At 45.6% G+C, this 26,616-nt stretch overlaps 1 protein-coding gene across 3 annotated transcripts; it reads right to left on the bottom strand.

Moving 5' to 3' along the window:
• Nucleotides 1-1,197: 1,197 nt before the first annotated feature.
• CDC42EP3 (CDC42 effector protein 3) lies at nt 1,198-24,769 on the bottom strand. 3 transcript variants are annotated; one of them, XM_059943582.1, is made up of 2 exons: nt 24,635-24,769; nt 1,198-3,199 (listed from the first exon to the last, which is right to left on the bottom strand). In XM_059943582.1, the coding sequence occupies exon 2, from the start codon at nt 2,960-2,962 to the stop codon at nt 2,198-2,200; it is 765 nt and encodes a 254-aa protein (XP_059799565.1). In that variant the 5' UTR covers nt 2,963-3,199; nt 24,635-24,769; the 3' UTR covers nt 1,198-2,197. The 3 variants fall into 3 exon arrangements, with proteins under 3 accessions (XP_059799565.1, XP_059799564.1, XP_059799562.1); XM_059943581.1 differs by lacking the exon at nt 24,635-24,769 and adding an exon at nt 23,929-24,271; XM_059943579.1 differs by lacking the exon at nt 24,635-24,769 and adding an exon at nt 23,969-24,271.
• Between the last annotated feature and the right edge of the window lie 1,847 nt (nt 24,770-26,616).

Here is a 26,616-nt window from a genome sequence, read left to right as displayed (position 1 = left end):
TACATCAGACTCTTCTTCATTCTCAAGATTTAGAAGAGGCTATTTGGAACTGTTAACTGTAAGTGGGTGTCTCGCAGAAGAACAACACTGGAAAATTGTGGGACAGAAATACAACTGGGGAATTAAGGCAGGAACTCAGTGCTCTAAGGGAGCTTGTTGCCTCTTTCTACTTCAAGTCATCCTAACTGCGTTTCACCTGCAGCTCAGATTATTTCAGCTAACCAGATGATGGAATTGCAGCAGCTCCAGACGTGGTGAGAATATCATTGAAACGTTTGGAGGAGGCAGTCATTTCAGGGATACATTCTTTTTTTTAATGTAAATTAATACATTTATTTTTGGCTGCGTTGGGTCTTTGCTGTGCACGGGCTTTCTCTAGTTGCGGCGAGCGGGGGCTACTCTTCGTTGTGGTGCATGGGCTTCTCATTGCGGTGGCTTCTCTTGTTGCGGAGCACGGGCTCTAAGCACATGGGCTTCAGTAGTTGTGGCTCACGGGCTCTAGAGCGCAGGCTCAGTAGTTGTGGCGCACGGGCTTCATTGCTCCACAGCATGTGGGATGTTCCTGGACCAGGACTCGAACCCGTGTCCCCTGCATTGGCAGGTGGATTCTTAACCACTGCGCCACCAGGGAAGTCCCAGGGATATATTTCAAGGAGAAATGAAAGTTTTTGCGTGCAAGTGTTTGTCTTTGGGGGGGAAGGGGTGTTGACAACAGGACAGGAATCGGTGTGTACATTTCCTGTTCCCGTTTCCTTAACCAACATCCTCAAGGCATCTCTGTCTTCTTGGGGGCAAGGTGCTCTGCTGCCCTCTTTTTTGGCCTCCTTAATCTTGTCTATATGGCACCTGCCACATGGAAGCATCTGTCCTGTAGGGACGGGGCTGGGGTTGCATGAGTTTGCCGTGTTAAAGTAAGGGAGGAGATTCACAGAAATGAGTTTTTGAGAAGTTGGCATCAGTGCTGACTTAAAAAAAAAATTCTCATCTCACATGTTCATTTTTCCTAAAATTGAGGGGCCTTATTTTTAGAATCTCAAACCTTTGGGCAATAATCAAAATTACTGAGTGGGTGGAAGTCACCTCTTACCTTATTTTAAAGGCTCATGTACACTTTACAGAAGCAATTTTTCTAGCCCTGGACTTAAAGAAAATATAATTACTGTCTTATGTTTTTGTTTATTACTATAACCAAGCAAGTTGATTTTAACATTTACTCTTTATTGTGTTGTATGAAGTACCTATGTAATGCAAGTATGTACTGTACTAAAATACCCATATTTCCAAATAACATTATGTGGTGTAGCCCACAGTCTCTGCAGAAGCATTGTGAGTAACCTGTGCCTTTACACTTTACAATCCATTGTTGGCTGCTGTGAAAAGTATGATAACAGATGAAGAAAAAGAAAGTAAAGCTAAGTATGAATACATTTTTCCAAACATACACATACACAGCTTAGAATGGAATCCCAATGGAAAGTCAAATGACCATATTTGATGTAGTACCTATAAAATGTAGACTCTGCAATAAAGAGCCAAAGGCACATAAAAATATATTTTAACTTTAAAAATAACTTAGTTACAGTAATACTTTGCTTGTGTCTTACCAACATGTAGCTGACAGTCAAAATTTCGCAATATAGATATAATATATAGGGATATATAAGAGCTACAAGCAAATCCCCGAAACCCATAAAGTTGTTCAAATGTGAAAACAGAGAAAAGTTTTAACACTGAAGAATTTGCTATGGTGAGCCCAAACGATATAATATAGAAAAGAGTCTAGAAAAAAGGTGTGGGTGTTAAATAAATTTTGACTTCCTCTTGCTCAGAAAATGCCAGAGTACTGTAAAGGTCCTTAATGTGACTGGCACAGCCCTTCATAAGTAGTGCCAGTCCTGGCCAAGCCAGATTTCTTATGTGTCTGAAAACAAAAAATGTGAGCTGTACATCAACAATGCCCGCCGAAAATGGGTTCTGACTCACTTCCTCTCTTTGCCAGGATAGGTTTTTTTGTTTTTCACTGTTTTTGCAAACAGGGCATACCAGGTAAAAAAATATTTTGTAGGAAAGTTATTTTAGAAAACCCATCACATGACAGCAAGTATAGCCAGCGAAGCTCTTCTCTTTGTGGTTAGTTTTGTTTTGTTCTGTTTTTTGATACCTTTTACCCCAAAGGAAAAGAGCCGGCGGTGTCCTGTTACTTATTTTTATCCATGACATTCAGCACCTCATCCAGAAATGAGGGCCCAAGATCGAGCTGCAGGGAGAGGAGGGAACCCGTGAGATCCGAGAGGGACTCCTCTGATTTAGTCTTTTCCTTGACGAGCTCGCACGGGGCGGAATGGTCAAACATGTCCTCGCCCGCCCAGTCGGGATACTGTTCGGAGAGGCTGGAGGAGTGGCTGCCCCTGCCCTGGCTGGACTGGGATGCGGACCCGCTGGACCCCCACGAGACGTCCCCCTGGTGGACCGTCCCGTTCTCCAACAGGCCGCTTTCCTCCGGAGCCTTCTCCTCCATGACCGGCTCACAGCTAAGCCGGGGCAGCTTTCCCGGCCCTAAGGACTCCTGTTTGGAACTGAATGTCACTGGTGACAACAAGGGCAACATGAGTGCTTGGGACCCTCCGATGGTTGGGAGGGAGATGGCGTTTTTGAGCACCGGGGAGGGCGTTTCTGTGAACATGGAGTCGGAGGTACTGTTGGCCCGGAAGAACTCGTTATGCCCAGGGAACTGGCCCATGCGTGCTTTCTCCTGGTTTCCAGGTAGAAGCTCATAGTTGCCTTGAAGAAAGGAAATGTCTCCAAAGACGTCGTGCTGGCCCTCTTTGCCGATGTGAATGGTGTGGCGGAAGTCTCCAAGGGGAGGGCTGATCATATCCGGAGACAAGATATCCCTCAGTTTAAATTTCTTTCCTTTCTTGTTATTGGCAGCTTTCAGGTAAATTGGGGTCTTGGCTGGCATTTTGGAGTTTGAGGATGTCGATTTTGCAAAAGGGAAAAAGGGCGACTTTCTTCACAGATGTTATAGGTTTCCCAGTATCCTTTTTGGTAGGAACTGTCACATCATTTTTCTCAAGTAGCTTCACAAGTGGCTCTGAAACGAGATGGAGGTCTAAGAGGCCTTCCTGGACTTACAGCCAAGCAGGGCTTTCTGGAGAGCCGGTTACATCCGCCAGTCCCTTCCACAGCATGGAGAAACCTGGAAGAGAAACCAAAGCAGGTTATAATTAGCTGACCCTTCAGGGATCACTTGGGCCTGACTTTTACACTTTCTCACTTTTTCAAGAGCCTGTAAATAATGGCAGGACCAGTTCCCATCTGAAGCCAAACTTTGTTTTGTTTCTCTCCATTAAGCAGGATAAAAACTTTGATCTTAACAAGGGTCCACTAATCTTACTTCAGGGGAAAAAAGAAAAAAGGGAGAGAAAGAGAGATTAAAAAACCCAAATGTATGACATCAGCACTTTTTAAACATGGTCATGGACACAATTTTCTGGATACGTCTGAGATTTTAGTCCTTTTCCTCTGTTATAAGAACTGCTCTCAGCACATGAGCAGAGTGATTTCAGCTCCTTAGACACAACTGAATTTGTTTTAAAATATATTTTCTCTCTTGCTTTGGCGTTCACACTAGCAAGACGAAGAATATTTTGTTGTTGATTGACTTCTTTATATAAATAAAATTAATGCAAAACAATGAAGTCCTATACGGAAAGGAGCTGGAAATATCATTTACTAAGTGACAGTGAAGCTAGTGTCCAACAAAATCTCAGTGAAAATGCGTTCTTACAGTTGAGAAAACTGAGATTCGGAAGTCAAAAAAAAGGAACACCCTTTCTCAGTAACATAAAGCCATTATGGAAGTTGGAGCTGGAATCAAGTTGTGGCAGAGAGAATGGGGCTGTCAAAAATTTCAGGATTTTAACCTAAATGGGAAAAGAATTTGAAAAAGAATAGATACATATATATGTATAACTGAATCACTTTGCTGTACACCTGAACCTAACACAACACTGTTAATCAATTATACTCCAATATAAAAAAAAAAAAAAAAAAGATTGTGAAAAGCAAAAAAAAAAATTCAGGATTTGGCAACATTCTGAAATGGAAGGAAAAGAACAAAACTGCTTCTTTTTCCAAGAAAAAAGTGTGATCATACATAATAGGTTGGGTCTTCACTTGAGAATACTTTTGAAACATTTGCTGATAAGCTTGTATCCTTTCCCTGTGGTAGGCAGGGTTCTGAGTAAGTGGCCGCCTGGTGTTAATGCCTTTGTGGGCGGAACCTGCGAGTTGCTTCTCAGCAAGGTGATGGGATGTCACAGCCCTGATTAGGTTACATTATAAAAGATGCCGTCTTAGCAGACTGGAGGGAGGCTCCCTTTACTGGTTTTGAAAAAGTAAGCCACTGAGAGAGGGCATATGGAAATGAATTCTGCCAGCAACCTGGGGGAACCTGGAAGTGGATCTTTTCCCAGTTGAGCCTCCGATGAGACCATAACTCTGACCCCTGGTTTACAGCCTGATGCGACTGTGCATCTAAGCCCTGCCTGGACCTCTGACCTGCAGACACTGTGAGACAGAACACAGGTAGGGCTGTAAGCCACTACGTGTGTAATTTGTTACCCGCGTAGAAAGCTAACACACTCTCCCTGCACATGCTATAGGACACAGTTAGAAGTGATGGGCTACAAGAAGGTTTGGGGCTCTCATCTTACAGATGAGAACCTCTTCATCTCTTGAAAATAATCCTCCAACTCTTCAGTCACATCAGCTGACATGGAGAAGCTAAAACCTTCGCCACTGTGGGAATTCCTAAAATGGCTCTGCTGTGACCTCTCCCATTTTGGGCTCTCCTCCCCCTGGCCGCAGAGCAAATAAATAAGTAAATATTCCGAGGGCTGGGTTAGATGGTGGCTTGAGAGCCACATTTGCTTTGTAGCAGCTGGAGGCCGTCTACATCTGCCCCATATTTCTTTCCTTTCAGCAAGAGTTTTAAATTCATTTGCCTGTGGCAGATGGCGAGGACTGTGCTCCAGCCGGGTAACAAGTGGCTCTGCTTGGGAAGTGTGCGGGCGCCCAGGCCTGAGAAGGCAGAGAAGGATGAGCTGGAGAGACCACCCTACCCTGGCTCTGGGAGTGGGGAGGAGGCCGAGGTGGCCTGAGGGTTTGCACCCAGAGCAGGCTACCCTGGAAGCTGCCAGATAAGACCACACACTCCCCGAAGGTGCCTGGTGGGTCGGCCTCCCCACTTCAGATTAGGAAGGCACAGAGATACCATGTTACTAAAAGAGACGCTTGATACCAAGTGAGTAGATGGGGAACCCTAGCCTGGGAAGACATGCTTATGAGTCTGACATTCTCATCGTTTTAACTCTAATTTGGGTCTTGTAATAGTAACAGAAGTGGAAGCCCTGGGTCTTCCTGCTGAAACATCAATGTCCTTCCCCTCTAAGTGCACAACAGCCCAGGGCCCCTGCCACCCAGGGTGCCTTGTGTCGCCTCCCTGCCCCTCTAGGCACAGTATGATGACCGCCTGCAGAAGCAGCTAGGGCGCTGGGCCTGCAGAAGGTGGGGGGCAGCCCCGAAGAACAGCTGCCCACTGGAGCCGTGTCCTCAGCACACAAGGCCAGGAGGGCAGCTGCCATGGAAAGATACAGTGTGTCCACTGCAACTCCAAGGCATGTGAGGGCTGCATGTGGTCAGCTGGTGGAGCCAGGGTTATGCAAGGCCAGAACCAAGGCGTGGCATTCATTTCAGATTCTTTAGAAAAACAAAAATAGCACGAAGATGCAGCCAGAGTGCTTCTCTGCTCCTCTGACTGGGTCACTCACATTCACCCTTTACCTGTACAGCGACTGGGGATATTGGGGAGCCAAAGTGAGGAGAAAAGGTAGAGGGTATGCCTGCTTCACTTGGAAGGCCCAGTCCTCAGTCCCCGCCTGGCCACAGCCATGGCCACGGGCCCTGCAGGCCCCTCGGCAGAGGCTTGCTCGACCTGGTAGAAGCTGGGTTTTATGTCAGTGGAGTGGATGCAAAGGTGGGAGACAAGCAACAAAAAAACAAAGAAAAAAGTAAGAAAAGGGTTGGTGAGCAGAGGCTAGATAAGCTGTAGGCAGTAGATTCTCAAGAGTGGGAAAAGAAGGGAGATACCTTAAAAGGCATTTTTCTTTCTTTCTACAAATATTTACATAGTATTTACTGCATGACAGGGATGGAGGCTTCTAGGACTTTGGAAACAGTAATTTGTATTGAATTTCTATTGTGTGCCAGGGCTAAGAGCCCTCCAATTCATTGGAAGTTTAAGGAAAAAAAAACACAAAACAGGAATTTGGTGCAAAAATGTCAGTTTTACAACTTTAGACAAGTTGATGTTTGTGACATGGTGCTGGTGAAATATCTGAGAGTTCTGACCCATCCATCTATCTTATCTGTTATCCTTCCTCCTCCAGCTCAGGGGCAACCATGCTTGATCCTGGGAGAGACAATCCAATACCCTGACTTTACCCTGACTGCTTCCTCCCCTCCTTTCTGCTTTCTGAATGTTCTGGGCTCCTTGGCTTATCAGTCAGTGGACAGCCATGCCCCAGGCTGACTGCTCAACAACTTTTCTGCTGTTGCTAAAGCAGGAAACTGCAGGGCAGTTTCTTCACTGGGAACAAAGTGCCTGGTCCTGGAGAGGGTATGTGTGCATCTCCTGGGAACCACCAACACGTCATATGACAAGAAATGTTTATTGAGAACGTCTCTATGTGCTAGGCACTGTTCCAGCCTTCGGTGTGTTCTAGCTCACTCACAAGAACCCACGTTAACACCCCCATTTTACTGACGAAGCATCGAGGCACAGGCTTTGCCAAGGCCGCACGGCTACTAGGCACGAAGCCAAGTGGCTGGGCGTGGGCTTCAGACATTGGGGTCTTGCCATTTAAGGAGCACACTCCTTGGGAAGTCAGTCAGTTCCCAAATGATGAAGGGGGTTCCTTCCAAAGCCTCTTTAAGATACAAATATGTGACAACACGATGGGCTGATAAGGGTGGGGAAGCATGCACAGGTCCAACCTCCGTGGAAGGCAGTATCTATGAAAACTACAAATCACATCCCTTAGGCCCCGGAATTCCACTTAACAGAGATTTATCCAATTTACGTATACGGGAAATAAGGAAATAATACATATACAGTGTTGTCAGTCCAGCATAGTTTATAACAGCCAAGAGTTGGAAACAACTGAGAATTCCCTGGTGGTCCAGTGGTTAGGACATGGAGCTTTCACTGCTGGGGGCCTGGGTTCAATCCCTGGTCGGGGAACTAAGATTCCACAAGCTACGCGGTACGGCCAAAAAAAAAAATTTGGAAACAACCTAACTGTCCACCTTTAGAGGATTGGTTATACAAATTAAGGTGCATCTGTACAAATGAATATTACACAGGCCTAGAAAAGGATGAAGCAGCTCTTTATATGCTGATATAGAAAGAGCTTCAAAGACGTATATCTTCATAGGAAAAAAAAGAGAGGTGCAAAAGTGTGTAGATAACATCTGTACTGGCTTGTATGTAGATTAGCTTTCTCTGGAAGCATACACAGGAAATAATGGTGACGTGCCCACGGGGAGAGGAAGTAGATGGAAAGGGATAAGGGTGGAAGAGAAACTTTTCACTGTACATCCTTTCATGATTTTGGATTTCTGAACCACATGAATGAATTAGCTATTTACAAAAAATAAGTACGAGGGTTGTTTCGGGCTCAGATTGCACTTTCCTGCAGAGACAATTTTATACGTAGGTCCTAAAAAGTATACCAAACCCATGAGTCACTGATCATAATGCAAACATTACTACGGGAAAGTGGGTTCAAAAGCCAAAATCTAAGGCGGAAGGCCTCACGAGATGGCTGAGCCTCATCTCACCTGAGCTTGTCAAAGGGACAGATCATTCCTTTCTGTGGTGATCAGGCCTTCACCGGAAGAGGCTCCACCAGTCTGTATTTGTAGGATGGAAAAGGTCTCAGAAGAGAAGGTTTTTCGTCAGAAGGAAATGAGAAGAGGGAAGAGACCCAGGATGCTGGGGAAAGTGTGGGTGGCAGGGTACCCATGTGGAGGGAAGCACAGGCAGGTGGAGGTGCTGGGGCTCAGGGGTATAGCTCCTTCTCTGAGAGGTGGTGGTGACGCAGATGAGCATTTTATGGTGGAATGGTCCTAAAGGCCACAACACGAAATCCCGTTCCTCCTCACCATTTTCTGAAAAGGAGACTTGGGCTCCTGGAGGCTGCTGGTGGCTGACCCACGTGGTAGCAGACAGAGCAAGGGATGAATCAGAGGGAGAGCCTGAGTCAGGTGGACACCCAGGAGGAGGAAGCGGGAGAAGAAGACAGGAAGAGCTAAACCAGAAGGGCTTACAGGCCTGACTAGAACTGGAGAGCCAGCCCTCCTGGGTGTTCCATGATCCAAATGCAGAGCATTTCCAGCCTTTGCGTATCGGTCAGGACTCTACCACCAATCAATAACTCTCCACACTTGGGACTCTCCTGCTCTCCAGCTTTCCTACATTGCCATCATTCCTCCACTCCCACCGTCTTTGAAAGAGAGGAAGGAAGAAAGGGAGGAAGGGATGAAGGACTGGAGGGAGAAAGGAAGGAAAGAAAGAAAGAGAGAAAAAGAAACCATCCTATGTGTAGACCTTTCTCAAAACCCTGCCCTTGACCCTGAAATCTGAACTCTCCAAGATTGCTAATCCCTTTCTCCGGAAGTTCTTAGATCACTGTTTGCTCCTCTTCCCCCACTTAGATGACATTTGAGGTAATATTCATCTTGGAAATTATAGATTCCTCTGAAAACAAAGGTTCCAGCTCCTGGGCACCGGAGAGGAGAGATTGGCCAACAGAAGGGTTCAACTCCCCAGTAAGTTGCCTGTCACCGTCTATCAAGGTTAGAGAGGATGTCCGGCAGATGTGTGGGCGAGAAGTCCAGCTGCAAAGGCACAGACCCCCACTCACAGGAACTTGTGAGAAGCTCAAGGGTTCCAAGACACAAAAGGACTCAGGAGGAAGTTGAAGGCATGGTTTTGATAAGAAAGGCAGCGTCAGGTGGTCATTCCTGTACCAGGCTAGACAATTCCAGTTTCTTACATGTGACTGATTTAAGCATACATGACAGTGTTAACAAGAGAAATCAACACAGCAATAATAATTCAATGAAGAAAAAAACTGAAGTGGCCACCCTTCCCTTCATTTCCTTATCATCCTTTTGGTAAAGAGAATGATGCTGAAAAGACCAAAACAGGGCAGCAGCCAGGAGGTGGGGGAGAAAAGCAAAGGGTTATGAAAAAGTCACACACTGAAAAATCAGTCCCTGGATGACCAGAGTTGACAGTACTGGCAACTCACAGGGCTCTGAAAAGAACAAAGGGGTTGAGATTTTTTAAATTTCCATTTATTTTAAGAAAGGAATGTTTGGTTTGTCTACTAATTGTTTTTAGATTAATTCTTAGGGGACAGAGAGGATAAAAAATTTCTTGCATCCTGCACAATAGGTTGCAATGTTAATCTAAAACACGCATGCATAAAAACAGGGCAGGTGGGGGGAGGCATGTGTGCGTGTGGCTGTCGTGGGGGACCTGTGGGCCTTTTCCTTTCTTCAACTTGCAGGAAGTGAGTCTGCACTGGACTTCCCCTTTCTTGCTTAGTTGTCACATCCTTCCAAGACCCCCTAACTTCCGATCACTTTTCGCTTTGTCTCAGTGTTGAATCAGCAGGCCCTTCTTCCTAGCACCCAGATACAGCACCGCTGCACCATCTGGGCCCCAAGCAAAAATACTTGGTTATTCCTCCTGTGTGCCTGAGGCAACAGTCCCAGGGAAGGACGGTAGCGTGGCCAAGAACCCGCCACCCCTTACACCCACAACCATCTTTGGGGTATTGCTCTCCGTTGCCAGCATAGGGGAGACAATTCCACTGCGATGAGCCCTGGAAAAGTGTATTTCACCCTGGGCTTCACACTTTAAAGGGATAAAGGTGACCTGGAACATGTTCCTACAGGTTCCCAGGAGTCCAACAGGGAGATGAAGGGACTCCGTCAGGACATGTGAGAAGGTGAGGTGGAGCAGCTTAAAGAAAACTCAAATACTGAGGGAAAATGAATCTTTAGGGATCTGAAGAATTCACTGAACTGCGATGGAAAAGGGATTAACTCGTTCAGTACGAGAGGCCCTAGGGCTACAAAAGCAGAAGCTACAGGGAAACAGCTTTTGGATCCTCTAAGGGAGAACCCAGGGTTCTGGCAAGATGGAATGGGTTGCTGTGGGAAGGGGGCAGTGTACCGGGCATGCACGGAGGATGTCACCGGGCAGCGGCCTTGCCTCTGAGCGTCTGACATGTGCACAGTGGGTGGGGTCTCGTCCCTATTCATTTTGAGTCTCCCACGGGGGAAAACTATCACTGCTCATTTCCTTATGGCTCCACATCACACTCACCCATAAAAAACACTCACAGACTTTTCCTAGCAGACTTTCCATTTGAAGACAGCAGTTATTACTAATATAGGGATGACCAGACAACCTTCTGTATCAGAAATACTAAAATATTATGACGATGAGGGCACTCATGCCAATCCTTTTGCAAACCTCTGTAGGAGTGCGTCTCTGGATCAAAGAATTTTAAAATTCAAGGAGAAAAAAAAAATCATACTACTAGAGATTCAACATTGAACTTACATGAAAATCCAAGACAGAAATAAATGTAACCAGAGAATACCCTGGTAAATGGCATCCTGAAGGGATGCTTTTCATATTTTTAGTCTGTTTTACTCCACCCACGAGAAGATAAAAAGATGCCTTTTCTATTTTTAGATTCTTATCCTCTCACCATATTATCTGAACTGAGGACATAGCTCTATGCTGCAAGGCTATAAAACGCCATTAGTTTAGTTCCCAGCCGCCTGGCTGTCATTGCAAATGAACTCATAGCCAGACTGAGCAGACTATTTTATAGACCCACTCAGAAAGTCTATGCTACATCTCAACCCTCAATTATTTATAAATGGACTTCTCGTTTATGATTCAGCTACAGCTTGTATTTATTTTTCTTTTACAACCCTGATTATATAGAGACCCACAAATGCCATATGGGAGACTCACTGCTAATGTGCATACACTCCTCACATTTATAGGATCTAATTGTACTGTTTGAAAGGGTTTTTAGAAGCAAAATTGGAAGACAGAACATCCACCTCAAAGTACCAACCCTGCACTTTTGAAGAGAGGCCATTTCGACCTTTCTCCCTATTAAAATGAGTTATTGAGGAGGATTCCAGACGGATGTGGAGCCCTGGCAGTTATAACGAGGCAGGAGAAGGGCCTGGCTCATTTACCATGACAAGTTTTACAAGGGACTCAGCCTCAGGGCTGGGCAGAAGGACCAAGGCAGATGCTCTAGCTGGTGGATATGAATCAAATAAGACCATTCCTGTGAACTGCTCCCATGCTTCTAGAACTAATGGATCTGACTTGGTTTGTGAAGCTGCAAGGACAATATCAATACAGGATGAGAATCTCACCCTGAAGCTGTCAGCAACATTCAGCCGGGAATTGGCTCAAATCTGAAAACTCAGCTCAAATCAAATAACTTGTAAAGTTGCTTAGTTGCTCACCAAAAAAATAAAAAGAAAAAAACCCCTAATATTTAAGTCAGTAACTATTCTATGAAAACTCCAACTATGGCAATAGGAATATCAAGTGATCCAAACAGGTTTGACAGGTGTCCAGAAATTCAGACTATGGTCACTTGACTCATACTACATATGGTATGGTGTTCTTCATCCTTTGTCTTCAGAGCACATCTAATTTAGGTCTCTTGACTACTCTTACTTTTCTAACAGGATGAAGGGACAGATAGGGATTTCCATGCCATCCTCCCATCCTGCTAGGGCCCTTGACAATCATCCACACTCGTTGCATGCGCTGAAACTTGGCTCCTCTGCATCACACCAACACTGGGTATGTTTGGAACCTGGCAGTGGCCAGTGCATTCTCTACCTACTTCCACGGCAAACCCCCCTGTTATTTGTACATAAATATCTGTACACAAATATTTGTTGAATGCATGAATGAATATCCCTTCTGACTAGGCTGAGAGCTTTTCTGTGAGTATGAGCTGGGTCTTATTTATCTTTTTTGTCAACCACAACACGTGGCACACAGTGAACAAATTAAGAAGTGTTATTTAAATCCCTAACCCCTGCTAGACCTTCCATCATGAGAGAGGAGTTGCTTTGCTCTCAGCAACCATCCCCCAGTCCAAGTCTACAAGGGATGCCTCTAGAAAGTAGCAAATTTGAAATGCCGAGTTCTCTAAAGAATTTACATATGTGAATAGCGGTGGCTAGAGTGCATGCTGTGGGCCAGACAGGTGAGTATTAGAACACACCTCTTGGGAACGAGTCTTAGATTAAGCCCATGTCTTAGACCCATCAGCCAAAACATGGAGGAGCCAGGATTTCAGCTATGGCTGGACTCCAGAGTCTGTGCTTTTAACCACTGATTTGATAACTAACGTGACGACTGCCGTGGAAGTGGGTTGAGAATGGGAATGTCTATTCCAGGCTATCTGTCCTGAAATCTGACAGCACCAAGAGGAAATGATACACTATGTTCTCAACATCAATGAGAGGCAGAGATGATAACTTGACCTTGTCATTAACTAAGAATGAATAAAATGGTCCCAGATACCAGCCTCTCCAACTCACTAGGAATTTTCAGTATTTTTGCCCTTGTCAAAGAATCTCAAAAGGGATTTGACTTCATGTGAAATAAAAGCTAAGAGATTAAAAATTTGAGGAAATAAAAGCCCCTGAGTCTCAAGGAGAAAAAAAAAAAAAATCCTGTTCTTAGAAAAAAGCGTTAAGTGCTGTTAATTATTTTCCCAGAGGAAACACATGCATCGTGGCCATGCATCGGGGCGCCTTGTACACCCACAAGGCTTTCGCTGGGACAATGGCTCCCTTCCCTTGCTATTGACACGTGACTTCCCTCCTGACTTTCTGAAACTAAGAAACCTGTGTTCCTTACGTGAATTGTCCTCCCACCTCTTTACCATCAACCACTATTCATAACATCCTCCAAGACCTGCTTCAGTCACTTCCTTCCTGGAGAAATTCTCAAACTCACCTCACGCAATCCAGGCTCATTACTGCCTTGCTTGGAGGTTTTCTTAGGGCTCCTAAAGAGCTTATATTTGTTTTCTTTCCTGTTCTCTGATTTTGTGATTTTGTGTCTGATATCTTCTGGTAGGTAATAAGCTCAGTAAGAATAAGGTAGGCAAAGTTGCTATAAAAAAGGAGCCGCTGTTGTTAACAGTCTCTTCTTGACGCTGGATCACTTACAGAGCGTCCTCTTGGGCTGCAAACACAAGAGGCCCTTAAATTTTATTGAATAAGCCCTTTTAGTTTTCCCTATGCCCATCCCTTAGATCAAGGGTCTGCAAATTATGGTAGGTGGGTCAAATCCAATCCCGTGTCTGTTTTTGTAAATAAAGTTTTATTGGAACACACCAGTGCTCATTTTTTTATGTACTACCTTCAGCTCAGTAGTTCTCAACTGAGGGTGATTCTGTCCCATCCCCCCCCCACCCCCGCCGGTGACATTTGGCAATGTCTAGACATAATTTTGATTCTCATGACTGGGGGTGGTGGCATCTACTGGCATCTAGTAGACAAAAGTCAGAGGCACGGCTAAATGAACATTCTACGACGCACAGGACACTGCCCCCACAGCAAAGAATTTTCCGGCCCCCGTTCCCTGTAGTGCTGAGGGCTGGAAACCCTGGTAGAGCTGCTTTCAAATGACAAGGTCAGAGTTGAATCGCTGTGACAGGCTGTATGTGGCCATCGAAACCTAAAACACTAAACTGACGCTTTACGGGAAAAGTTTGAACCCCTGCCTTAGACGTTGGCATTTTCACGGGGGGTTGGATGGTGGTTGTCCATGGCCCAGCCCTCAACAATCTCCCAGCAATCACACCCCTGTCCTTGGCCTCAACTACCTCTAATGCTAACTTCCAAATCCGTGTCTTCAGCCCGTATATACCTTAGTCTAGACCAGTGCTGCTCAAAGTGGATCTGTGGACTAGGCCAGTCCATGATGAGATAAGGAAAGAAATTGAAAGTAAGCTTCTAGAAACTTTATGACATAACCAAGCATGCGGATCTGTGGATTTTTCTCATTGGTCAGACTCTTGGCAAGTTTGGGAGCTGTGTATGTTCAGGTCTGCATGGAAACTGGGTGTGGTCCAAGCAGCTACTCATTGTGCAAGGTACCCTATACAATCCATTGGAAATTGAAACAAAGAAACAAAACACGAAAAAACACTGGTCCTTCACAGAAAGAAGCGCTGGACTTTTCTTCCCTAGTCTTTCAGACCTTTCTCTGTTGCTTCCTTCAGGTACTTCCCGTTCAGCTTATCCCTGATGGAATCTGCCATCTTTCCTCCTCTTGCCAGCTCCTCAGCATAGGCCTCCTGTACTTTTCCCTCTCGGTAAATGGCAGGAAGTCACCCAAATCCAAAACCCAGTTGTCGCCCCCGACTCCTCGCCCTGCCTCATTCTCCACATCAAGTCCTGTTATTTGTCTCCTCTTGTCCATCCTACTGCCTCATGCCCCAGCCTCACTTGTAGCTTTCACGATCCCTTGCACAAGGGCATTTGCCTTCCCACCTGTCTCCTTGCCTTCAGCCTCATCTCCTTCCACTTTATGTTCCAATCTCTATCAGAATGCACCATCTAGAATGCTCCCTTAACCCTGAGTGGCAGGCCCACCCTTACAGCCTGGAGATACGATAGCCTGTGAGGCCCACTTTAGCGATCAGGGTCTCGCCCAACCCTGCAGCTACACGTCCAGCCGGTCCTCAAGGCCTGTACTACCGTTTTATACCTCAAACCCACCAGCTCTCACACTATACTGCAATTACTAATGTCTCCTCCACTAGGCTGCCTTCTCTTGGGGACAGACTATATTTAATTCACGGCTGGTACTGAACAAACGTTTGTTAAATGAACAAATGAGAAAGTTTGAGATTGCCTTGCCATCTTTCCTCTTCAACCCTGCCCGCCCTGCTGAAAATGCAATCTGAGTCTTTCTGTGACTCCTACAGGAAAATAAAATAAATCTAAAAAAATCATGTAGCAAGGAGCTGTCATCTATTTTCTTGTGGCAAAGGGTTTCTTTCTTTTCCTTTCTCTATCTGTGCAGGGTAAGAATTTAACAGCTTATCAATGTGAGCCACAGTAATTCTACAGGCTCATACAGATTGTTGAGATTAAGGCAAAAAATATTTGTTGACATGCTATTTCAAAGGGAAAAGACTTCCATCCATGACTGCCATGTGCAAATAGAGTCTTAGAGAGACAGGCAAGACTCTAGAAAGATCTGACAATACACTTCCCGGAATGCAGACTTACTAGTTACATTTAAGCCAATCTTAAAGAATGAGGCCCAGGAGAAACAATGAGCTTGCTCGCCTGACCTCTCCTTTGAAAAGGAAATGGATTAAGGGGAAACTTGGATTATTTAGCCCAAGATATACAAGGGAACTTGCAAGAAACTGTATAATGGACATTCTACAGAAAAAGATTGTTTTAATATCAGTGTATAACTAGCACAGATCAAGTACTTAAAAAAAAAAAAAAAACACCTATTAAATGAATGAACCCATGGGCAAGCAAAACAGTAGATAGAGCTCTCACTGCTATTCTAGGCCTTAGGGGAGGAAAGAACTGGGTGAAACTTTGAGCCAGCCCTATAGGATTCTTTTACAACTCCACACCATATGGGGGCCAGTTACCTCCTGTGTAAATGGGATAATCACCCCAAACCCGTCTATCTCTCAGGTGATTACAAGAGCTGAGTGTGAAAATCTTCATAGAGTGCTATGCAAGCACAAAGCATCTTTATCCCAAATGAAAAAGCAGAACATCTACTGAAATACAGTGCTAAGGAGGGGAACCATTCTAATTGCCAAAATAACCATATCCATTTTCTTCTTAAAATGTCTCTGGCAGTCACCAATATATGATTGCAGATGGGGCTAAAATGGTTTGTGTCTGCCCTGTGAACAACTGGGATTCTTACCTCCAGCTTAATTAGAGAATAATTCTGTCAACAGGACATGGAGCTAACTTCTTTACATGTACATGTATCCTTTATCTCCAAGGGCAATTCCTCCAGCCTTGAGAACTCCTTTGAGTTAGGAAAATTACAGCCAATGATTGGGCAGATGAAGAAAAATTTAAGGGCATACAGTTATTTTCTTTAAATATTTGGTGAGCTGTCAGGTGAGAGGGAATCAGTACCATCCCAAGAAAAGAATTAGGTGTGTGATTAAGGTTCAAGGAGAGGCCAGGTGGGGCTGGACGGGAAGAAGAAGTCTGACCAACTTGAGTTAATCAGCTTAAAGAATGGGAAAGGCCCATCAAAGGAAGTTTTCCAGCTGAGCCTGAGACTGTGGTAGGAATTCCAGAGGGGAGGGAGAGCATTCCTGCACTGGGAGAGGAGTTTGGGGAGATACCCGCTAGTCTGTGTTCCTCATTTCAAGTAAGCAGCCCCCAGTATGTGCATGTAAGCTTCATGTACACACAGACAGGTAACAGAATCATAGATTTGTGTTTGAGATTTATTTATACTTAATAAAGAAAAACGGATGTTAGGGTTCTAGCTTCTAGGGAATTTTAAGAAAAAAACATAATGCTTTGTAATGAAGTTAAGACTATCCTTAGAATCCAAATACTTTTTACTAGCTTATAAAATTTTCATTATCTTTTCTCGTCTTTCCTGATATTAAATTAAGGGTACAAAGCAATGCCAATGACTTTCTCTGCAAGCCTCAGCTTGCTCATCTGTAGAGTGGAGATAGTAACGGTGTCTTCTTAGCAGGAGACAACACATACAAAGTAGAAATAGTTGCTAGTGTACAGCAAATTCAGGTTTGCTTTTGGAACTTTTATTTCCCCCCAATGTTTCTGATCTGCTGTTGGCTGAGTCTGCAGATGCAGAACCCACGGATACAGACAGCCAACTGTATAATTCCTCATTCTGCGAAAAAACTGGAATTGGGAAGAAGTCACTGTTTTACTCCCCATGCTGCCCCTGAGATATGTCGGCAGTGGCACTACCTGCCCTGTCAGGTGAGCCCACAGCTTAAGGACTTAAGAGGAATACAGAACAAAATCCACCCACGAGCATAAACTTCTAAAACTTATGTAAGGCCAAAAATCAACATTAGTTTGGAAAACATTTCACTCTGAAGTCATCTGAGAGCAGGAAAAGAGTTTCCAGTTTGGTGCTATGCCGTGCACAGTGGGACATGTGGCTTGAGCTGATTCATTCAGCGAGCAGCAGGCTTTGGAGAGAGCCTTCCATGTGACTTCATCCAGTCCCTGGCTAGTCATTCACCTTCCACAATGTCCATTCACCAACAAACATCTAATAAGGACCTACTGAGTGCCAGGCACTATTCTGGGAACCGAGGCTACAGCAATGATGTGCTCACAGAGCCTACGTCCCAGCATGGAGACAAATGATCAGTAAGCACACCAATGATGAATGGCTCGTGCAGGCGTGGCTGAGAGGTCTAGGTGAGCATTAGGAAACAACAACCCTCATCCTTCCAGCACCGGGACTGCCCAGTCTGTGCTGTAAGTGGACACATGGTACTGAGCCACCACAGTCACACCTGGGCAGGAGAAAGCCTCAGTGGAGGTTGCAACAGCCCGGCCGAGAAGACTTTGAGGAAGTTCTGGTGGTGGCCTGATTTTCAGAGTACCTTGGATGACCATTATCACCAAAACCAAAGGACTGGAGGTACCTCCTTTTGAATTTGAACATTTGGTAGCCTGGGAAGGAATAATTTTACTATGGTCAGACTTAAGCTTGGGTAACTGAAAAGGATTTCTGGCTTAGCAATGCTAAGAGAAGATAACACAGGTAGGACTAGATTGCCCAGTTTTTCATTAAGTCCTATTGTAAAAAAGATGAATGCCAAGCTAAACTAGGTTCAGTCCCTACTCTCAAAAGAGCCAGTAGTCTAGGCAGCCACAAGGGTCAACAAATGATCATTTAAACACAATCAGTGTTAAAATAGGAGAAGGTACAAGACACTATGGAAAATGCCTCAGATGCAAGAAAAAAACAAACACAGAAAAACAGAATCACAGCTGTTTAGAGCCAGGAGAGAGCTTGGAGAACTTCCGCCGGCTTCCTCTGCACCCCCATCCTTCCCCATCGACATCTTCACAGACAGAACCTACCCAGAGATGGGCAAGGATTCGCCTTGTGACATAGCTGGCCAGTCAAGGGCTTAGAACCCTATCTCCTGCTGTGTTAAAAATCAATGTTATGTGTCTGAACTGCTCCTTGGCCAAAAAAAAAAAAAAGTTTAAAAAATAAAAGGGAAAGAATTCACATATATTCTGAAATGGCAAAGCCACATTTCACCTAAAAACGCCTTTGCTTGTTTAAGAAGTTGTGTGTAGCCTAAATGATTATAATGGATTTGAACAGAACGGGTCTTTTTCAACTAAACACACAGTCATCTATCATTGGCATGATGCGTCTACAAATATGAACTTCAAGTTGTCACCAGAACATGACGGATTCCCAAATGTGTAAGCTGTCTAAATAGAGGCCTGACTTTGAAGTTCTCTGCCCTCCACGCTGGCTTGGGCTGCCCTGCCCGGATTTGCACTAGGTCTGTTTTTCAACACAGGGTTTTACATATTAGTATAGTAGTAAGACTGCTATGCTAATAGGTGTCACTGATCCTGGCTCACTGGATTCTAGAGCTAGAGATGATCTGAAATCATCTAGAACCAAAAGCCTTATCTTAGAGATGAGAATAAGACCCTGAGAGGTCACAGTTCCACAACCTGGGTCAGAGCTAAGACCAGAACCTATGTTTTCTGATCTCCAATCCCTCTGTGATTGTCTCCACTTAATTCTGCATGAGTTTTATCAAACAGTAGAATGGCGGGGTGTTTGCTAGCATCTTCTAGTGTGTTCCTGTGTCTCTGGCCCTGTACACCCTGTGGTTCTCTGAAAGGTTCTTGAGTTCCTTCAGCTCTGTAGGGCAGGCTACAGCGGGTGGTGTCTGCCTCTGGCTCGATGGGTCCCAAAGCGTTTCTTGCTAGACTAGTCCTGGCAGCTGCTCTGTGGGCAAAGTGATTTGATAGACACTATCTCCGTGTGGAGATTCACTGTACCAGTGACATTCAATGCTCTGAAAAGTCCTGCAGGGAGGGACCTTCATCAGACTGGTTTCCCAAAGAATCCTCTTCTGATGCTATTCCTGTCTCAGAGTTCACATGAGGTGGTGCTGTATTAGCTAACTGCAGGTGTGTGATCTCTGTAACACTCTAACAAAGAATCAAAGGCTAGAAGGTTAATGATGACTTTCTCAAATATGCAAATAAAACCCAAACCACTGAAAATCCAGGTTTTAAAAAATTTTAAATTTGAGATTCAAGGATTCTACTATTAATTCATGACTTGATCAAGAAAATACTAATTTGAACCCATCAGCCCTTAAACTCATCAGTTTTCTTGGCTATTCAGAAATAGCAAACTTTCTAATATCAATATGATTTGTATTATAAAAGTGTATGCTTTAATTTAAAAAACTGCTCTTCCACCAGAGGTACTGTCGAACTCAGTCATCACTATGAGACTGGGTGAATCCGGGCACTCAAGAAGTACATTAAGGCTAAGGAAGGCATCTTTTTCTAAAGGAAAGAACATACCTGACTGTTGCTGTAGAACTATCTGGCTACTGATATTATTTATTCTGGTTTGTGGGATGCTGTTTTGGTTTGTAACCTTGAAAGGATGGGGGCAGGAAAAGGGGAGATTCCAAATGGAGGTGAACAGCCCTAACGCTATTGCCCTCGGTTTTGAGACAACTTGGGTTATTTCAAGCCAAGACATCCTTTCCAGAACCCCTACTTCAGTCTGAGCAGCCTCCCACAGCTCATCACAAAACCACAGTATCAAAGGCGTGGAGGCCAGGCAGGCCCCTTGGGTTATCCGGGGCACCCCTCTAGGTTTCAAAGTCCTCCTTGCTCTATCTGTCACACCAGAAGGTTATCTGGCAGGGTCTGGGGCACGTGCAGAACTTAGAACTGTAATGAGGCCCGACTTCTGCCAAGGACAGAACCTTCCAGCACGCCTTGCTCGTGGTTCCTGCATCTTGCTTTAGCTCCTCTTGGGGCAACATCATGAGTGCCAGGGACTGCAGGGCCAGGCACCATGGATGTGGTCACCAGTCTCAAGGAGGTGACCATCCAGATCGGTTACTGGACCCTGCAACACCCTGACCTCTAGAACTTCAAAGTAAGGATGTGTTCCACACGCTACACTCCACTTCATGTGTGGGTCCTGATATTCCTAGTAAATCTCTTTGTTTATGGTATAAATTAAACTGCTCAGGTTACCGCTAGCAGTTTGATGCTGGATCCACTGCAGATGACTACTGGCCATACTTGTGAGTTGAACTATCTTCAGTAAATAAAATAATTCACATGGTATTCCCAAAGGCCGGCAATTACTGTCACCTTCCTTTGGGCAGTGGTACTGTGAGATACAGTGTACTGCGAAATGAGTTCTCTGTCAGAGGCCAAAAACCCTTAAAAGAGTCAGATTTAATAGCTTCCCTGGCCTTCCTCTCTGTTGGTGAGGGTGGGGTATTTATTTAGCATAAGGTCAGACAGACCTGAGTTCAAACCTGATTCTGCTACTTACTTAGCTGTGTGACCATGGCCAAGTTACTAAACCTTTCTGAGCCTGTGTTCTCATCTGGAAAATAAGAACAATACTATCGACCTCAAAGAGCAGTTGTGAATATTAAATGAGACAACTAGTATTAAGCACCTAGGGAAACAACAAAAGCAATAATGAAAGCATCAACTTTTTATTGGGTCTACTCTGGACCTGGCCTGTTCTGAGTGTGTTCTTTTTTAACTCATTTAATCCTCAGAGTAATATTATCCTCATTTTGTAACTGATAAACTGAGGTACACAGGCTAAGTAATTTGCCCCAAGTCACACAAGTATTAAGTGCCAGGGCCAAGATATGAACCCAGACAGCCTGCCTCAGAGGCTCTTAACCTCAGGGTTTTTTCCCCATCTCCTTAAGCAGAAGATGCTGATCTTTGTGGAAAATTAGCCATTCATTCATGCACATACTGGGTTGCCAAACTGCATATGCATGTTTAGGTATGTTCCTTACTGTGTAATTTGGGACAAATTATGTAAGAGGTCTTTCCACACCTGTAAAATGGGGATATTAACAGTGCCTTCTTCATAGAGTGATTATTAGAAATAAATGAGTCACTCAAGGTAAAGGGCTAAGAACAGGGCTTGGCACTTAGGGCAGGCTCCATGTAGGAAGTACCTTTGACATACAAATTCACGGAACAGTGGGATATATTAGGAGAATTATTTGGCTTCGGTGCTTGGTAAAGATTTTGTGGCTGGCTTAATCTAGTAGTTTCAAATGACTATACTGTCCTTGCTCTCTAGCAAACATACTGCATTTAAAAAATAGATTTAAGTTTTTATTCCATCAGTGAATAAACAGGTACACAGGATTCTGGTTAGAAAGAAATTAGGCCCGGCCTAAATAAAATCAGACTGAAAGCAAGACTTTTCATAATTTAAAAAAAAAAAAATCAGAGCAGTCTTCCTAGAGGTTTTTCAGGTTATGAATTGGAAGTCCACTCTCTGGATAAATGTTATGGCTACTGGGCAAAGAGCTTGTGAAAAATTTATGGCCTGGTAAAAGTCTTTCGGTGATGTAGGTTAAAACAACTTTATCCCCAATGCTGTTGAACACCACGAATTTTAGCAGAGAAAAAGGGCAGCTTTTGTGAACATGTTGGACATAAAACACCACTTTAAAGGAAAAGCTGGATAGCAGGTAGGACAAACCAGCTCATGTAAACAGTTCTGCAATGATTTTTATGGCATTGTATTTATTCATATTGCACCACGTTTAAATTTACAATAAAAAGCAAAAAAATGTGCAACACTCATTACTCTGGCTGTCTTTACATGTTCCACTGAGATACAAAACAATTTCACTGCTCAGATCTTAAGGGAAGGGGGAGCTCATCTTATTTCATGTCTGTAGCTGCTGCCATAGTCATAGCACCATGTTCCAATCATGGAATTCATAATGTAAATCTCTTGCAGATGATAACCACTGGAAAACAGGAACTGCCATGGATCCAGAAAGGCTTCCAAATTTCTCCTCTAATGTTCTTATCTGTGAGCCCAGAGGCTGGTACTGAGTGTTTTATTCAATGAGTGATGCCTTTTGGGAAACCTACATTCTTTAGGAGACTTAATGAAGAACTCTCAACCATTCCTTGGTTCTTTGACTATTAGTCTTTATCATTAATTTCACGTGTGACAATGCCAAACATTTCACAACTGCCCTAACTTATCTCTGAGTGTTTCAATCTAATCTGAAAACATACCTGTGTAGCTCATTCTTAACTGTCACAGGAGCTCATAACAGATCTTAGCTGGTATCAAAAAGAGAATCTCTGGAACTGTCCAGAAAAGAAGCTGCATTTCCTGGTCGTTAGATGAAAGACCTTTTCGAAGTTAGAAGGTTATAGGAGTCTTTTAAATTGCCTTAGGGATACCCCTGGGGCATCATCAGGGCTTCTAGGTGAGCCTTTTGTCTCCGCGTGCTTCCCTGGGAAGTCCCCAAGAAAGGCTTTCCTATTCAAAGCTGCTGCTCTCCTGATTTGTGTTCTTTTTTAAAGGCAGCACCCCCAAGAAACTCCAGGATACTACTGTGAAGCCTAAGAGCTGGGGGGTGGGGAGGAAACCTTTGTCTCCCTAACACACTCATAAATTCCCTCCCTTTACCCAGCACCTCCCACCCCACCACCTAGCACGCATCAGCGGCGACTCCCCCAAATACACCAGGTCTGGAAAGATTCATGTTGCAATACCCTTCTGACATTCCTATTCCCGCCCTCATTTTAATTCACTCACTTCTTTTTTTTTTTTAAACAAAATGTAATTACTTGACTGTCAGCTTGGGCTGCACTCTGGGGCTTTTACTCCTTTCAGCACAGCTGCGCTCCCGGCTTTGATGCTGCTGTCCACGCAGCTTGTCCCAGCCACAGCCTGGCTCTCGGTAATGTAACATTCAAGTGCATATTTATTTTTAAACTGACCTCTCAGACTGTACAGTATAAAGGAGGTCCTGCCAAAAAATATGCTACTTTCTATTTATAAGATGAAACACATGCCTCCCGAAGTCGAGAGGGGGATGGAGTATAATAATCCATAACGAAAAAACGGCCAGATCCATTCGTCCTCACATGTCCAATACTTGTCAAGACACTTAGTTTCAAGGAGAAAGGGGAAAAAAATATTGAAAACACTTCGGTTGTTCAGAAACCACCGTCCAAAAAAAAAAAAAAAAAAATCGACTGCCAGATCTGCAGGTTGGAGCCCCAGGCACAATGCCCCTCGTCAAGTGTGGAGAGGGCACCCAGCTGGTATTGCCACCTCAGATCTGCACCGTGCACCCTGTGCAGCCCTGATGCCAATCCACGGTGGGAGGGGAGCGGTAGCCATGTGCGGCTTGTTCTCAGATGGAAAAATGCAGTACGCGCCCAGAATGGCTGTCAATAGCTCGGAGGGTGCAGTGTAGCCGCGCAGCCTCACCGTGAAAAGTGGTGGGCACAAACGGTGGAGCTCTGCGATCTGGTCGTGCCGCTCGCACCCCTCCCAGTTTGCTTTATGTCCCCTTTGGTCCGTTGGACACCAGCCGGAAGGGGATGCCCTAGGTATCCCCGCTCCCTGTGCATTTCCAAGCCTAGCCCCCCGCGCACGCCGGAAGCGGCCACGGCCGCCGGTTTGGACATACTCACACACGCGCAGAGAAGGAGCCGTGGGCAGGCAGCAACTCACCAGCGGCGCCAAGGATCCCAGCCGCTGACCCCGGGGCCGGGCGCCGCAGTTCCCGAAGGCGCACGCAGTCCCTGCCCGCCACGCGCAGATCCAGCCGGGTCGGCCGGCGCGGCGCCTGCTCACAGCATTATGCGCTCCGAGACGGCGTGAAGGCGCCCAGGGCCGGGGTCTCCGGACTCGCCCCCAGCTCGGGCCCCACCGCTGCGCTCCCCGCCCTCTCGGGCTGCAGCCGGTAGAGAAGGTGCAAGCTAGACTGAGCGCTCCGTAGCCGCCCTCCGGGACTGAACCTGCGAAGGGCGGGGCGGGGCGGCGCGGGGCGGGGCCGGCGGCGCGCGGGGCGGGTCAGGGCGGGGCGGAGGGCGGGGGCCGTAGGCAGACCCTTCTAGCCGGTGTACCTGAGCCCCGGCCCGGAGCGGGCGGACCGGGTTCACCCGCGGCCCGGCCTGCGGGCCCCCAAAGGACAATGGATTTTCATCGTTACCGCCCCAGCGCCACCCCCAGGGATGCGGCTTCCCTGCGAGAAGCTGCGTTCGGCTCCCTCGGCACAAAGAAAGGTCTCGGGACGCTCGGTTCGAAGAGGGAGCCGGGGTGCTAGCTCCAGGGTGCCCGAGGACAAAGGGACTCCGCCCGCACCCCGGACACCTGTACTAAACCTTGTGTGCCCACCTCTCTTCGTCCCAACGATCCAATCTAGCCCGCAAAGCTCCGGCGCGGCGGGCGGGGGGCCCTCGGGGAAGAGAAGCCACCTGACCGCGCCGCCCGGGCCTGGCCTCGGGCCCCCGGGCCACTCGAAGCCCCGGTTGGGAGGGGGGAGGGTCGTGTTCTGACAGTTTCCAGCCTGATCCCCTTGGAGCTGCCGCCAAAACCCGGAGAGTGGATTTGGCGCACCGGAGACGCCAGGGGCTGCTGGCTGAGCAGGGGCAAGCGAACAGCCGACGCTGCAGGTTTTTCCAGTCCAGGGGGAGGCGTTTCCTCTCCCGCGGGGTCCCTAAAAGAGATCTGCCTAAAGCTGGGGCAAGCGGGTGGCGGCCGCCCCCGGACGAGCGACGGGGCGCAAGTGGCGCAGCGGCTGGCCCGGGAGCGTAAAATTCAGCCCTGGGCGGCACCTGCGCCCGCTGCGCGCCCAGCCCCTTCGCCCGGAGGCCAAACGTGGACCCGGTTAATTAATTTTCTTAATCCGTCTCCGTCTCTTCCTCCTCGAGTCTTCGGCCTGGGGAATGAGTAGGCGACAGGAAAGGGCGGTGTTTTCCGGTCGTAAGGTCCCAGCCCGCACGTTCGGCCTGGGGAGGGGACTGGAACCCTGGAGAGTGGGGCTCTCTGGGTCCGACCCCAGCCCCGGGACTCTCAGGTTGAATGGAAATCCTGGCACAAAGAGCGATCCTCCAGGGGGCCTTGACTTTCCAGAGCGGTATCAGCTTCAGGTCATCACTGCGACGCCCCTGGGTCTGTCTGAAACCTTAAAGGATGCACATTAAGCCTATGTTGTAAACCTCGTCTGATGTTAAGGTGAAGTGAAAAGGAAACGGACACAACTGTTCTGGAAAGCAAAATACTTGGGTGGAGTGTTAAAAGCCTCAAAGAAAATAATAGTTGGCAGGTCAAATGGCCATGAAGTTGGAAGTCAAATACAAAATTCAGCTGAAGTGATGTTAGAAATCTGACAAGCAAAACAGTCCATGAAGATAAGAGACCCAGCATCGTTTCTTTTCTTCAAATGACAACTACTCCGAAGTTTCCTTTGGCAGATACCTGAATTTTACTCCAGATTCCTAAGTTTTACTAGGGGTTCATATTTCAAAATATATGTTCCATTTGGCACTAATGTATATATTTTATGTATGAATTTATTGAAAAATATTAAATGTTACTGGCCTACTTAGATAAAATTATTTTATAAATATTTATGCATAGCTTTCATTGCACATAGTATTTTTATAAGTACAAATAATATGTATATATATTTATTAAATACCACATGAAAAATTCCTTTCGCACACACATTCTTTACACGTGTGTCTTGCGTGTAAAAATTTTTTCATTTGCTGTGTCATTAGATGCTGTTAAAAACACTTTATTTCCACATGACTAAGTAACTTGTTTTACAGCTTATGCAAATATAGAGTGGCAAGTTTTTTGAGGTAGCAATTTTATTCCCAAACACCATTTTCACTTTTCTACACCATTCCTTAACTTCTAGAGATTTTCCCTCTCTGCCCTTTCTTTATGAGACTTCACTTCTGGGCTCTAAACAGTTCATCCAGAACCTACCCCTTCAAGGGCCTAGTGGTGCTGATTTGATTTATCATGGCTTCTTTGATGTTCCACATTATTTGTTTGCACTGAACATCTTGGTACTGAACATCTCCAGTGAGGGAGAATGCCCTTATATAGTGGATTATCCTTCCAAACGAGGCATTTCCTGTACCATGATGTCTTTTAGGTTTGGTGGATTTTTATTTCAATATGGAAGAGAGAGAAAAACTTTGCTTTAGGAAGATTTTAGGAGTTCTGAGATTCTGCTCTGGGTTACAGAAAAGTTCAGCACCTTGAAAAACAGGTGGTTACCTTAGAAAACTAAGTGAGACTAAGAAAGTGAACATAGAGAAGATATTTTAATTAGTTTCAATTAATGTACTTATATCTGTAGA

The sequence above is a fragment of the Balaenoptera ricei genome, chromosome 13 (assembly GCF_028023285.1).
Source record: "Balaenoptera ricei isolate mBalRic1 chromosome 13, mBalRic1.hap2, whole genome shotgun sequence".
NCBI lineage: Eukaryota > Metazoa > Chordata > Mammalia > Artiodactyla > Balaenopteridae > Balaenoptera > Balaenoptera ricei.
The sequence above is the reverse complement of the archived record's forward strand: the minus strand, read 5'-3'. Positions and strand labels throughout refer to the sequence as shown.